We start from the raw sequence: 17,152 nt of genomic DNA, 5'->3' as shown, positions 1-17,152 counted from the left end.
ACTACTACTACTACTACTACTACTACTACTACTACTACTACTACTACTACTACTACTACTACTACTACTACTACTACTACTACTACTACTACTACTACTACTACTACTACTACTACTACTACTACTACTACTACTACTACTACTACTACTACTACTACTACTACTACTACTACTACTACTACTACTACTACTACTACTACTACTACTACTACTACTACTACTACTACTACTACTACTACTACTACTACTACTACTACTACTACTACTACTACTACTACTACTACTACTACTACTACTACTACTACTACTACTACTACTACTACTACTACTACTACTACTACTACTACTACTACTACTACTACTACTACTACTACTACTACTACTACTACTACTACTACTACTACTACTACTACTACTACTACTACTACTACTACTACTACTACTACTACTACTACTACTACTACTACTACTACTACTACTACTACTACTACTACTACTACTACTACTACTACTACTACTACTACTACTACTACTACTACTACTACTACTACTACTACTACTACTACTACTACTACTACTACTACTACTACTACTACTACTACTACTACTACTACTACTACTACTACTACTACTACTACTACTACTACTACTACTACTACTACTACTACTACTACTACTACTACTACTACTACTACTACTACTACTACTACTACTACTACTACTACTACTACTACTACTACTACTACTACTACTACTACTACTACTACTACTACTACTACTACTACTACTACTACTACTACTACTACTACTACTACTACTACTACTACTACTACTACTACTACTACTACTACTACTACTACTACTACTACTACTACTACTACTACTACTACTACTACTACTACTACTACTACTACTACTACTACTACTACTACTACTACTACTACTACTACTACTACTACTACTACTACTACTACTACTACTACTACTACTACTACTACTACTACTACTACTACTACTACTACTACTACTACTACTACTACTACTACTACTACTACTACTACTACTACTACTACTACTACTACTACTACTACTACTACTACTACTACTACTACTACTACTACTACTACTACTACTACTACTACTACTACTACTACTACTACTACTACTACTACTACTACTACTACTACTACTACTACTACTACTACTACTACTACTACTACTACTACTACTACTACTACTACTACTACTACTACTACTACTACTACTACTACTACTACTACTACTACTACTACTACTACTACTACTACTACTACTACTACTACTACTACTACTACTACTACTACTACTACTACTACTACTACTACTACTACTACTACTACTACTACTACTACTACTACTACTACTACTACTACTACTACTACTACTACTACTACTACTACTACTACTACTACTACTACTACTACTACTACTACTACTACTACTACTACTACTACTACTACTACTACTACTACTACTACTACTACTACTACTACTACTACTACTACTACTACTACTACTACTACTACTACTACTACTACTACTACTACTACTACTACTACTACTACTACTACTACTACTACTACTACTACTACTACTACTACTACTACTACTACTACTACTACTACTACTACTACTACTACTACTACTACTACTACTACTACTACTACTACTACTACTACTACTACTACTACTACTACTACTACTACTACTACTACTACTACTACTACTACTACTACTACTACTACTACTACTACTACTACTACTACTACTACTACTACTACTACTACTACTACTACTACTACTACTACTACTACTACTACTACTACTACTACTACTACTACTACTACTACTACTACTACTACTACTACTACTACTACTACTACTACTACTACTACTACTACTACTACTACTACTACTACTACTACTACTACTACTACTACTACTACTACTACTACTACTACTACTACTACTACTACTACTACTACTACTACTACTACTACTACTACTACTACTACTACTACTACTACTACTACTACTACTACTACTACTACTACTACTACTACTACTACTACTACTACTACTACTACTACTACTACTACTACTACTACTACTACTACTACTACTACTACTACTACTACTACTACTACTACTACTACTACTACTACTACTACTACTACTACTACTACTACTACTACTACTACTACTACTACTACTACTACTACTACTACTACTACTACTACTACTACTACTACTACTACTACTACTACTACTACTACTACTACTACTACTACTACTACTACTACTACTACTACTACTACTACTACTACTACTACTACTACTACTACTACTACTACTACTACTACTACTACTACTACTACTACTACTACTACTACTACTACTACTACTACTACTACTACTACTACTACTACTACTACTACTACTACTACTACTACTACTACTACTACTACTACTACTACTACTACTACTACTACTACTACTACTACTACTACTACTACTACTACTACTACTACTACTACTACTACTACTACTACTACTACTACTACTACTACTACTACTACTACTACTACTACTACTACTACTACTACTACTACTACTACTACTACTACTACTACTACTACTACTACTACTACTACTACTACTACTACTACTACTACTACTACTACTACTACTACTACTACTACTACTACTACTACTACTACTACTACTACTACTACTACTACTACTACTACTACTACTACTACTACTACTACTACTACTACTACTACTACTACTACTACTACTACTACTACTACTACTACTACTACTACTACTACTACTACTACTACTACTACTACTACTACTACTACTACTACTACTACTACTACTACTACTACTACTACTACTACTACTACTACTACTACTACTACTACTACTACTACTACTACTACTACTACTACTACTACTACTACTACTACTACTACTACTACTACTACTACTACTACTACTACTACTACTACTACTACTACTACTACTACTACTACTACTACTACTACTACTACTACTACTACTACTACTACTACTACTACTACTACTACTACTACTACTACTACTACTACTACTACTACTACTACTACTACTACTACTACTACTACTACTACTACTACTACTACTACTACTACTACTACTACTACTACTACTACTACTACTACTACTACTACTACTACTACTACTACTACTACTACTACTACTACTACTACTACTACTACTACTACTACTACTACTACTACTACTACTACTACTACTACTACTACTACTACTACTACTACTACTACTACTACTACTACTACTACTACTACTACTACTACTACTACTACTACTACTACTACTACTACTACTACTACTACTACTACTACTACTACTACTACTACTACTACTACTACTACTACTACTACTACTACTACTACTACTACTACTACTACTACTACTACTACTAGTATTCCACTTCTGTTGCGGTGACGGAGCCGCTTGTACGTCTGATGGTCGGTGATGGTTCGGGGAGTGCCGTCCCCGATGGCGAGGAGGTGTCTTTGGCATCGCCTCAGAATCCACCCTTGTCGGTTGCTTCTGCTTCTGCTGCGTCCGTGCCCGATGGCGAGGAGGTGTCTTTAGCATCGCACCGGAATCCACCATTGTCGGTTGCTTCTGCTTCTGCTGCGTCTTCTGCTGCGTCCGTTCGTGATCCTCCTGGACCTGTGACCCGGCCAGAACCTGGGGTCCACACCACCCAGCCGGTTCGTGATAACCCGTCGGTCGCAGCCGTTACCGAGTCCCGCAAGCGAGCGGTCTCACGTCGCAAGGACAAGGAGAAGTCGCAGAAGGCACTAGTCGCGGCGTTGTATCCCGATCTGCCACCGCCTCAGAAATGCCTCACAGATATCGCCGGTGAGAAGGGCGTGTCGTCATGGCTGACGTGTGCCCCGCTTACTGCGCACCGGACAATCCTGAACAAGTCCGACTTTCGAGATGCGGTGTGCATACGCTATGGGTACCTGCCACTGGATGTCCCGTGCAAATGCGCTTGTGGAGCGGACACCACCCTACACCACTCGATGACGTGTCCACATGGGGGGTACCCGATGGCACGTCATGACGAAATCCGGGACACCCTGGCGGCTGTCCTTGGCGATGTCGTGCCAGACGTGGAGGTCGAGCCTAGACTGCTCCCTCTCGATGGCGAGGTGCTCGCCGGCCGGACCGCCAATCGCAGCGCTGAAGCTCGTTTGGACATCAGGGCCGGGGGTTTCTGGACAAGGCAGCAGGACGCTTTCTTTGATGTCAGGGTCACCCACCCTAAAGCATCCTTGCTGTCGCGTTCGGAAGCCCTTGGCCAACTGCGTACCAGCGAGTTGGAGAAGAAGCGAAAATACTGCCAGAGGATCACGGACGTCGAGCGAGGTGCCTTCACTCCGTTGGTGTTTGCTACGAATGGCATGGCTGGGGCAGAGTGTGGAATGTTCCTGAAGCGGCTTGTTCAGCGCGTGGTGGAGAAGCACTCTGACCTACAGTACTCCGTCGTCATGCACCATCTTCGTGCCAGGATTGCCTTCTGCCTCCTCCGCTGGGCCGTAACCTGTCTGCGTGGATGCCGGGGAGCTCGGGGCGTACGCCGTGGCAATTCGTTTGTCACGGAGTGCAGGCTGCTCCGGTAGTGGCATGGGGCTGTGTGGCCGATCCTAAACGGATGTTGTGACGTAACGGACATATCTGTTTTTGAGCATGTTTTTTTTTTCGTTTTTGTTTTTTTTGTTTTTTGTTTTTTTTGGTTCTACTTTTATAATAGTTTGTTTTGTTTTGTTTATCGGACAGATCGAAATAAGCATTCACACGCAGACAAATTATACATCCACCACCCTATTGGTTTATGATGTTTTTACACATATACCCCCAATAGGCTATTTATCAGACTCGAGTTTTCAACTTACACATTCCACATTCACCACTCAATCGGCTTTTGGTTTGTTCACACATACGTACCATACGCGATCTATTGGACTTGAGTTTTACCTTGTGTCCTTTTTTGCAGTCAGCAGATTCTTTTGTTGGACATTGTTTATTGAGTTTCTTGTTGCTTTTGGTTTACGCATATGCGTCATTTGCCCGTAAAAGAGGCCTTGTTACTACTACTACTACTACTACTACTACTACTACTACTACTACTACTACTACTACTACTACTACTACTACTACTACTACTACTACTACTACTACTACTACTACTACTACTACTACTACTACTACTACTACTACTACTACTACTACTACTACTACTACTACTACTACTACTACTACTACTACTACTACTACTACTACTACTACTACTACTACTACTACTACTACTACTACTACTACTACTACTACTACTACTACTACTACTACTACTACTACTACTACTACTACTACTACTACTACTACTACTACTACTACTACTACTACTACTACTACTACTACTACTACTACTACTACTACTACTACTACTACTACTACTACTACTACTACTACTACTACTACTACTACTACTACTACTACTACTACTACTACTACTACTACTACTACTACTACTACTACTACTACTACTACTACTACTACTACTACTACTACTACTACTACTACTACTACTACTACTACTACTACTACTACTACTACTACTACTACTACTACTACTACTACTACTACTACTACTACTACTACTACTACTACTACTACTACTACTACTACTACTACTACTACTACTACTACTACTACTACTACTACTACTACTACTACTACTACTACTACTACTACTACTACTACTACTACTACTACTACTACTACTACTACTACTACTACTACTACTACTACTACTACTACTACTACTACTACTACTACTACTACTACTACTACTACTACTACTACTACTACTACTACTACTACTACTACTACTACTACTACTACTACTACTACTACTACTACTACTACTACTACTACTACTACTACTACTACTACTACTACTACTACTACTACTACTACTACTACTACTACTACTACTACTACTACTACTACTACTACTACTACTACTACTACTACTACTACTACTACTACTACTACTACTACTACTACTACTACTACTACTACTACTACTACTACTACTACTACTACTACTACTACTACTACTACTACTACTACTACTACTACTACTACTACTACTACTACTACTACTACTACTACTACTACTACTACTACTACTACTACTACTACTACTACTACTACTACTACTACTACTACTACTACTACTACTACTACTACTACTACTACTACTACTACTACTACTACTACTACTACTACTACTACTACTACTACTACTACTACTACTACTACTACTACTACTACTACTACTACTACTACTACTACTACTACTACTACTACTACTACTACTACTACTACTACTACTACTACTACTACTACTACTACTACTACTACTACTACTACTACTACTACTACTACTACTACTACTACTACTACTACTACTACTACTACTACTACTACTACTACTACTACTACTACTACTACTACTACTACTACTACTACTACTACTACTACTACTACTACTACTACTACTACTACTACTACTACTACTACTACTACTACTACTACTACTACTACTACTACTACTACTACTACTACTACTACTACTACTACTACTACTACTACTACTACTACTACTACTACTACTACTACTACTACTACTACTACTACTACTACTACTACTACTACTACTACTACTACTACTACTACTACTACTACTACTACTACTACTACTACTACTACTACTACTACTACTACTACTACTACTACTACTACTACTACTACTACTACTACTACTACTACTACTACTACTACTACTACTACTACTACTACTACTACTACTACTACTACTACTACTACTACTACTACTACTACTACTACTACTACTACTACTACTACTACTACTACTACTACTACTACTACTACTACTACTACTACTACTACTACTACTACTACTACTACTACTACTACTACTACTACTACTACTACTACTACTACTACTACTACTACTACTACTACTACTACTACTACTACTACTACTACTACTACTACTACTACTACTACTACTACTACTACTACTACTACTACTACTACTACTACTACTACTACTACTACTACTACTACTACTACTACTACTACTACTACTACTACTACTACTACTACTACTACTACTACTACTACTACTACTACTACTACTACTACTATTGCATTTGTTTTGCTGAGGTGGTCAATCACGTGCCTCCGTGGTTGCAGAGCGTCTTACTTGAGGAAGAGAATAGGCCCATCTTTTCTCGACCAATGTCGCCTTCTGTCCATGTAACCGCCTTCGATATTCATATGTTGGCCTATTTAACATTGGCATGCTCTGCGGATTTGTAGGCATGCTAGGCAATTTAAATATTATCCTGCAAAGTATTTTGTAGGTGCTTGACTACTATACTACGTCATGTATTACAATTGGTACATGACTTAATAATAGCCGTTTGGCATGGTACAATAACCTTTTTTGTTTTATTTTTTATTTTTAATGGCTTTCTCTTCTTCCTCGGATGGTTTACAATTTGTATCGCAATTATTTGTGGGTTCAGCAATAAAGGATGTGACTACTACTACTACTAAAAAAAAAAAAAAAAAAAAAAAAAAAAAAAAAAAAAAAAAAAAAAAAAAAAAACTACTACTACTACTACTACTACTACTACTACTACTACTACTACTACTACTACTACTACTACTACTACTACTACTACTACTACTACTACTACTACTACTACTACTACTACTACTACTACTACTACTACTACTACTACTACTACTACTACTACTACTACTACTACTACTACTACTACTACTACTACTACTACTACTACTACTACTACTACTACTACTACTACTACTACTACTACTACTACTACTACTACTACTACTACTACTACTACTACTACTACTACTACTACTACTACTACTACTACTACTACTACTACTACTACTACTACTACTACTACTACTACTACTACTACTACTACTACTACTACTACTACTACTACTACTACTACTACTACTACTACTACTACTACTACTACTACTACTACTACTACTACTACTACTACTACTACTACTACTACTACTACTACTACTACTACTACTACTACTACTACTACTACTACTACTACTACTACTACTACTACTACTACTACTACTACTACTACTACTACTACTACTACTACTACTACTACTACTACTACTACTACTACTACTACTACTACTACTACTACTACTACTACTACTACTACTACTACTACTACTACTACTACTACTACTACTACTACTACTACTACTACTACTACTACTACTACTACTACTACTACTACTACTACTACTACTACTACTACTACTACTACTACTACTACTACTACTACTACTACTACTACTACTACTACTACTACTACTACTACTACTACTACTACTACTACTACTACTACTACTACTACTACTACTACTACTACTACTACTACTACTACTACTACTACTACTACTACTACTACTACTACTACTACTACTACTACTACTACTACTACTACTACTACTACTACTACTACTACTACTACTACTACTACTACTACTACTACTACTACTACTACTACTACTACTACTACTACTACTACTACTACTACTACTACTACTACTACTACTACTACTACTACTACTACTACTACTACTACTACTACTACTACTACTACTACTACTACTACTACTACTACTACTACTACTACTACTACTACTACTACTACTACTACTACTACTACTACTACTACTACTACTACTACTACTACTACTACTACTACTACTACTACTACTACTACTACTACTACTACTACTACTACTACTACTACTACTACTACTACTACTACTACTACTACTACTACTACTACTACTACTACTACTACTACTACTACTTCAAGTACTACTACTACTACTACTACTACTACTACTACTACTACTACTACTACTACTACTACTACTACTACTACTACTACTACTACTACTACTACTACTACTACTACTACTACTACTACTACTACTACTACTACTACTACTACTACTACTACTACTACTACTACTACTACTACTACTACTACTACTACTACTACTACTACTACTACTACTACTACTACTACTACTACTACTACTACTACTACTACTACTACTACTACTACTACTACTACTACTACTACTACTACTACTACTACTACTACTACTACTACTGAACTTCGCCTTTATTTGAAAACAAACCGGGTATCAGAAAGAAGAAACTGAAAAGCGCAAGCAAGAAAAGCAATGGTGACAAAACCATTCAAGAAAAATCAAATCAAATAAATGGGCCAGTGCATGCGAAAACGTGTCTTCGGGGGAAACCGATTTCTTTCAGAATTTTGAGAAAATCGCTCGGAAAGAAGAGTTATTTTGTTGTGGCTCGACCGCGGATCTTGTCTACTCGATCTCAAGACGACAAGAGAAGCGACCGACAAGCGATCATCATGGACGTGGCGGCGCAGGAGGAGTTGGAATTAGCACTTGAGGAAGGGCCTCTGAGTAGACACACTCGTGGCAGACGCCGAGCAGCACGCCGGTTGAGCTGTACCGCTCGCGTGATTATCGTCGGCGCGTCCGAAGAGATCGGCAAGGTTTATTATCGAGGAGGAAGACGACAATTTATTTGGCGAGTCGTGAGTCGGAGCAGTCGGCAACTAGCAGCTGTTCTGCTCACAGTGACTCTGACGAAGCCCCAGCTAAGCGTCCGGGAGTGAAAGACTCCTGTGTTGAGGTTGAAGGCGAGTCGAGAGCGGATGAATTAGGCGGAGATTCTGTGGCCTCTGCAAGCGACGATGAGCAGGACGCGCTTCAGAGCATTGCCGCTGTGGACTGACTGACTCTTGAAGGCTGTGGCTGCGTTCGGAACTACCATTTCAGCAGCTTCACGTCGAGCGCAATCCTCCATTACGACGACTAAATCTCGGCGATGAAATCGAAGGACCTCGGCATTTTTTATATTGGTGCGCTGGCTGCGCTGCACGCGTGACGATCCTGTCGACTGTCGTGCATCAGTCGACAGCTTCCGCAACGGAAAGGACGCCCATCACGTTTGGATACACTGTGATGGGACACATCGTGTGTCGAACCGCGTTTATGCAGCTCCATGTGGTTGGCAGAATATGACTGTCTTCAAGTGGACAAGGAGAACATTAGCTGTGACCCTGGTGCACATGGAAAGCTGGCAATGTGCCTTGGAATAAATTTACTGCAGAAGTGGGAGACAGAGCGCAGCAGTTAATTCTGAACAGACTGAACTACAGCTTAGTGTTCGGTCTCCCTTTGTCTGTTGCACCAAGAGGGAGAGGTGAGGAATCTCCCATGAAACTTACCTACATCCGTCGCCTACAAGTTTGTCCTTTCGGAACATGTCGAGCAGTCTGGTGAAGCGCAAACCCTGGGTTACCATACTTTGTTTGTATCTGTGGACTAAGAAGTGCAAGTCCATCGAGTTCATGACGCAACGGATGGATGTGTTCAACAAGTGTGCGCTGCTCCGGGACGATATTTGTTCTCCTCGTGCAGAGGATGAAAAGAAGTCTGCAACGGAACCACTCCGTGACCATGTTGTCTTTGCACAAAAGGAACGCGAGTTCTTGTTAGGTCAACGCTGCAAGAATTTGCTGGACAATGTTGCCCGGTTTTGTCTGGATAACAAGGCAGCCTTCATTGAATGTCTTGGCCAATACTAAAGGCTTATACGCAAAACTGTTGCTGCTTTCAGCGACGCTGTAGATAATGCATTATACAAGGCATATTCCATGTTGGACAATGCCATAGAAATCATGGTCTCTATGTACTTTCAAATGTGATATCCAGCTTCATCTTCCACAGAGTTGTTCTCTAGACCCCAGTGATTGATTTTCAAGAAAGAAAAAAAATCCAAAAATTTGCCCTTAGACACGGTATTGCATGCACTGGCCCAAATAGGAAAATCCAATCAGAAAATAAAATAAAATAATAGAATCAAGCCAACTAGGGAATACAAAAACAAAAAGCAAACCCGCAAACACCATCCAAGCATCGCTACTACCAGTACGGTGACGTTTCCATTCACCCAACCGCTCAAACGCTTTTAAAACGAAAACAAATACAACAGAACACTCTGAGACAGAATGAAACCAATGACAATATTATGGCAAGTCCATTGATGCCCGTCAGCGCGGCATATGAGCCAATGTACGGCACTCCGTTACAAAGCAATGTCGGCCAATGCCGGATCCACTGCGTAGGTATGATGCACGTGACCCCCGGAAGCAAGTAATCTGCCACCGCATCAGAGATAGACTGATTCTCGAGCGCAAGTGGCTGATGATGAGACGATACGGTATGTCCGAGTTCTTATGGTGCAGTTGTGTTGCGAGGGTCTTGAGGAAGATGCCACATTCGGGAGCACACTGTCCACTGGTGGCGAAAACAAGCGGAGTGAACGATCCTCGATCCACCTGGTTGATTCGATCGGAATACTGACGTTTCTTCTGACGCTCGTGTTGGGATAACTGCCTCGACACTTCTGGTCCAGACAGCAAAGACGGCCTTGGGTGCGTGACCCGTACATCAAAAAAGGCGTTTTGCTGCCTGGTCCAGAAGCCACGAGCCCGTATATCCACACGAGCACCGTCAGCTGAGCCCCCAGAGACGGCTTCACCACCCAGCGGCATCAGCGGTGGCTCAATCTCGACATCGCAAACAACACTAGCGAGTGCGTCCGCTAGGAGGTCGCGAAGTTCATTATGTCTCTGGGTAGGGTATCCCCCGCTTGGGCACGTGAGGGCGTGATGAACTGACATGTCTTGGCCACAAACACAGGATAATGATATGCCATCAAGCGGCAGGCCATACCTCAGGCACAATGCGTCCCGAAAATCAGACTTGTTGAATATAGTTAAAGGAAATGAAGCCGATGGAGGCGTAACCAGCCACGTTGACACACCGCCGTCACCCGCGACATCCACTAGTAGGCGCTGCTCATCTGGCAGAGCGGGCCTGATCTCCTCCAATGCAGCATTGTGCTGCGCACGGCGTTCCCGGCGAGCCTGCGTGGCCAAACCCCTGGAGGCAGCGATGATATCGGCAACAGGACCGTCGATAGCATCAGGACCATCGACAGCACCAGTCAGCACGCAATCCACCATGGGCATTATCGACGTCCGGCAAAGGAGGTACTCAGCCTCCGCACGCAAACTGCCAATGCGGATAGCCAGCCCTCCATTCCTCACAGGCATTGCAAAGAGCTGACGGAGTACACCATCAGCCGCAAGAGGATGGCCTGTCAATGCTGGCAGCAGATGTTTGTTGATGACGTCATCCAGTGGCGTATACAGGACAGGGTCCACAAAGACTGCACGCTGCAGATAGGTCCAACGGGACTGCAGAGAGGCAGAGAAGACGCGAAAGGCCGCCTGAGGCTGGGTGACAGCCAGACCAGCAAGGCGCCTAACCAATGTGGACAGTTCCTCAACACGGCTCTTCACAAAATTCTCTCGGAACTGTTGGTCTCCAATGGCCCCGCCAAGGTAACGAACGCGTACTACTACTACTACTACTACTACTACTACTACTACTACTACTACTACTACTACTACTACTACTACTACTACTACTACTACTACTACTACTACTACTACTACATGTAGTGGAGTAGTGCCAGTAGTAGGGTGTTCGGACGATTTTGAAAGTTGCTCCGATCTCTTCGATTTTAGTCTCATTGGAAAGAGTAGGGTAAACTAGCCGGGAAATATATAAGGTTTGTCTAAATCCGACCAGACGTTCAAGAGTTATGATCGTTTGAAGTGCGCTTGTTGGCACTTTTGCTGGAACAGTTTTGATGCAGGCCAGTGGCACAAAACCGGGAAATTCAAAACCAACTAGAACAAGGTGAAAATCAATTTCGTTCAGGGTCTTTCAAATTTTCACAGATGATAGCCAATAGAGAGCTTCCATCACTTGACCAATTTTTTTGGTATTCCATCCAGCCAAATTCAAATAACGCCCATAGCAACCACCATAGCAACGCGTACAAATTAGTCGAAATAGATACGAAAGATGCAACCCTTCACAGGGTGAAGCTAATTGGAATACGGGTACTACAAAGACGTATCACCAGGAGGAGATTACAGTTATCTACCCCATGTAGATGAAGCATCCAAGAAAATAACATACGCACTCAGCCGAGACGGCACCCGCACCCGGGCATGTTGCGCCGCGGGACCGGATGCATGCAGCCAATTAACAGGTATGCTGCACCATTGCAACACGATGTAAGCTTCAGCCAGGCCAAGGCAGCAGCAGTCCTGCTAATCATCAGCTTTAGAAGGACAACTTGTTCCCAGTCATATACGGCACGTGCAGCACTTCGGGGCAATTGGTGTCGCACGTCACATGTAATTTATTCATACGATTTGCACAATCAAGAGACAGTTCATTTATCGGATGATTGTGCAAGCGTAATTTGGATGTAATTTATAAAGTCGACAAATACACTGGCCCTACATTGCCCATGCTATGTGGATGACAATGTACTTCAGACACGGTGCATACGGCATTGCGTAGCTGCACTGCGTTAGCGCGCTGCAATTTTGCAAATCCTCAGAGTGTCAATTCTGTGCAGATTTTCAGCTGCATATTGAACGCAGTATTGGCAGGAAATCTGTTCTTGACCAATTTGTCTGCACAATGGCTTTCTCCACTCTCCAGATACAGCGACCAGAGGTTTATCTGATGTGGTAGCTCAGCGAAACTACAAATAAACAGCACTACAGCCAAGTCCATCAACTCGATGTACATGTACATGTACATGAACTCCATACATTTGGTATCCTGGCGCAAATCGATCGCTCATAGAACAAGAAGACAGCATCGTACAGCCTCCAAATTTCACACACTGCGTAGTTTTTCGACGCTGAAGACGATGGAATAGTCGCCGGCGTTGCGACCGGCCCAGAACAGGCCGAAATCGATACCCTGAAGTTGCGCAGGGCGTAACATTGCTAAAATTCGTCGTGTGGAAACGGGACTTACGGTCTCAACAGCAGAGACATCTCCTCTTTCCAACAAAGAAACAAACTCGTCCTGAGCTGCTAAAATTTTACCTTGCCAAGGCAAGAAGCACAGTGATGTACGATTGTGCCACGGACCCCGTACAAAACTGTTTCCACTCAAAATGCGCCTGGGTTCGAGGCACCGAACACCCTACCAGTAGTTGGTAATGCCAATGGACTGGACAAGCGGCAGCCTGGTCCACCATGGTCTACCAGTATAATGTTCTACTTCGAAGTACATGACCATTCCACACAGCTGGTTGAAGTGGCATTTTTCTGGCTAATGAATCCTTATTTCCATTTTTCTATTTCTTTTCATTTCTCACACACCACACCGCAATCATACTCCGGCATGCATTGATGTTGGTAACCACGCAGGAGAATGCAAGAAGAGCTAGGGGAATGAGTAAAAGAAGAAAGAAAGACGTGTGTGACTATCCTTCTTCGGGAATTGAACCCGCAACCTCTCATACACGTAACACTGCACCACATGGGACACACACATACATAGTCATGTACATACATTATGTACATGCATACATCTACTGCCGCTACAGTTACACAGCTGCATAATGCCGTTTATTATTATTATTTTTTTAAATTTTACTATTATTATTTTTTCGGCAACGCAGATGATGATGATGATGATGATGATGATGATGATGATGATGATTGCCCTGCTCTAGGCAAAGTGTTTGCCAACATCTACAGCTCGCCAATTCGCCTTTTCGTTGCTGGTGGCGGTGAGATATTGTCACAGGAAGGGACATGCCAAGGGGACCCATTGGCAATGGCAGTGTATGCTGTTGCCACAGCACCTCTGGTGAAGCACCTGGCAACGGCTTGCCCGTCGGTCGTCCAGTCCTGGTATGCAGATGACGATGCGGCGGCGGATAGACTCCTGCAGCTCCGACAGTACTGGGATACTCTGGAACAGGCTGGCCGCGGATATGGTTACCACGCCAATGCAGCCAAGACCATCCTCGTTACGAAGCCAGAGCATCTCGATCGAGCGAGAGAGGTGTTTGACGGTACCGGGGTGACTATATCAGCCGAAGGAGCCCGATACTTGGGCGGTGTGCTGGGATCGGCCAGGTATACCGAAGAATGTATATCCGCAAAGTCGCGTTGCTGGGCACAAGAACTCAAGTCTCTGGCTGGACTGGCGAGGACTCAGCCACACGCGGCATACGTGGTGTTAACCAAGGGTCTGGCTGGCCGGTGGCAATACCATCTCCGTGCCACACAGCACAGCCCTGAGGTTCTTCAGGTACCTGGCCAGGTTATCGATTCGGAGCTTTTGCCAGCTCTCCTGGGCCATGAGTTCGACCCCAATAGCTCACAGCGGGAGCTTCTCTCTCTGCCAACGAGATGTGGTGGTCTTGCTGTGCCGATTCTGCCTTCCCTGGCGCCTGTGGAGTATGCGGCCTCAACAAAGATCACTGAGCCGTTCGTGCGCCTGATTGTACCGCCAGATACATTAACGCCTCCAGAAGAGGCACCTGCTGCTCCATACCAGTCCTCCACACAGCCTCTGACCGTTGCGGGCGCGGAACAGCCTCACAACGTTCGGGGCCATTCTCCCGGGTTGATTTTATCGTCATCTCTACCCGATGATTTCCGCCTACATCCTGTACCACGGCCGGGGATCACTAGCCTGGATGACGCGGCCGGAGGCTCGGGCGCAGATGTTACCCTTGATGCCATCGGGGATGTTCGGCAGCGGGCACGTCAGTCACGTCAGCAGCGGCAAAAGAAACAGGATGAAAGAGTGGCACAGTTGCGCCCCATGCTACCGCCGGCGCAACAGCTTTTGTTGGAAACGGCTGGTGAGAAGGGTGTTTCAAATTGGTTATCCTCCATGCCGTCTTTCATAACGCCCAGTTCAATCCTGAACAAATCGGATTTTCGTGATGCTGTTTGTATTCGATATGGTTTGTCATTGGAGGGAGTGTCCAGTTCCTGTATTTGTGGGCAAGACATGACAATAGATCATGCCATGAGTTGCCCGGCGGGTGGTTACCCAATTGCAAGACATAACGAGATCCGGGACATTCTGTCAGAAGCTATTCGGGAAATACTACCAGATGTGGAGAAGGAGCCTCTTCTCAAGCCGTTCGAAGGAGAAACACTACCACATCGAACTGCGAACCGGTCTTTGGAGGCGCGTCTGGATATCAGGGCGCGGGGCTTCTGGACCCGGCAGCAGGATGCCTTTTTTGATGTACGGGTAACACACCCGAAGGCAAGCCTGCTGTCGCGTACAGACGTCCTGCGTCAGCTGAAGACCCATGAACAGGCCAAAAAGAGAGAATATTGTGCCCGTGTAAATATTGTAGAGAGAGCATCATTTACACCGTTAGTTTTTTCAACTTCAGGCATGTGTGGGCCAGAGGGGTCTCGTTTTTTGAAAAATTTGGTATCGCTTGTTGTTGAGAAAAATCCTGAGTTACATTATTCTGTAGTCATGGGACAACTTCGATCTGTATTGTCGCTGTGTTTGCTCCGCTGGTGTATTACCTGCATACGTGGTTCGCGGGCATCATACAAGCGCCAGCGCCACAGCTTTTTAACGAGCTGCCATACCCTTAGAGCACGTTGATGTGTACGGGTGTCTTATGTTTGTTCTTTTATTTTCCATTATGAGCCGGTCTTCTGCGATTGGTGGCCCCATGCCCCATGCTCATTGTGTTCAACTGCACTTTGCGTTCCTTTTTATTATTGAGTTCCAGTGCACTTTGTGTTCATTTTCCTCTCTTTTTTCATTCTATTTGAATTTTGATGTATTGCGTTTTTGCTTGCCCGTAGAAGAGGCTGTTCACATGATGATGATGATACATACATGTACATATAGTATGTACAGT

At 42.6% G+C, this 17,152-nt stretch overlaps 3 protein-coding genes across 3 annotated transcripts; all 3 read right to left on the bottom strand.

Annotated features, from left to right (window-relative positions):
- Nucleotides 1-939: 939 nt before the first annotated feature.
- Nucleotides 940-2,109, bottom strand: LOC135813733 (uncharacterized protein DDB_G0271670-like; the record flags this gene model as incomplete). The annotated part of the gene is made up of 1 exon (XM_065326745.1): nucleotides 940-2,109. A coding segment is annotated over one exon (1,170 nt), but the record flags the coding sequence as incomplete, so codon positions are not given.
- A 387-nt stretch (nucleotides 2,110-2,496) lies between these two features.
- Nucleotides 2,497-3,510, bottom strand: LOC135816130 (uncharacterized protein DDB_G0271670-like; the record flags this gene model as incomplete). The annotated part of the gene is made up of 1 exon (XM_065329510.1): nucleotides 2,497-3,510. A coding segment is annotated over one exon (1,014 nt), but the record flags the coding sequence as incomplete, so codon positions are not given.
- A 1,837-nt stretch (nucleotides 3,511-5,347) lies between these two features.
- Nucleotides 5,348-6,463, bottom strand: LOC135813731 (uncharacterized protein DDB_G0271670-like; the record flags this gene model as incomplete). Its single annotated transcript, XM_065326744.1, has 1 exon — nucleotides 5,348-6,463. A coding segment is annotated over one exon (1,116 nt), but the record flags the coding sequence as incomplete, so codon positions are not given.
- Between the last annotated feature and the right edge of the window lie 10,689 nt (nucleotides 6,464-17,152).

Source organism: Sycon ciliatum, chromosome 4, assembly GCF_964019385.1.
Source record: "Sycon ciliatum chromosome 4, ocSycCili1.1, whole genome shotgun sequence".
Taxonomy (NCBI): domain Eukaryota; kingdom Metazoa; phylum Porifera; class Calcarea; order Leucosolenida; family Sycettidae; genus Sycon; species Sycon ciliatum.
This window is presented reverse-complemented; position numbering and strand designations above follow the sequence as displayed.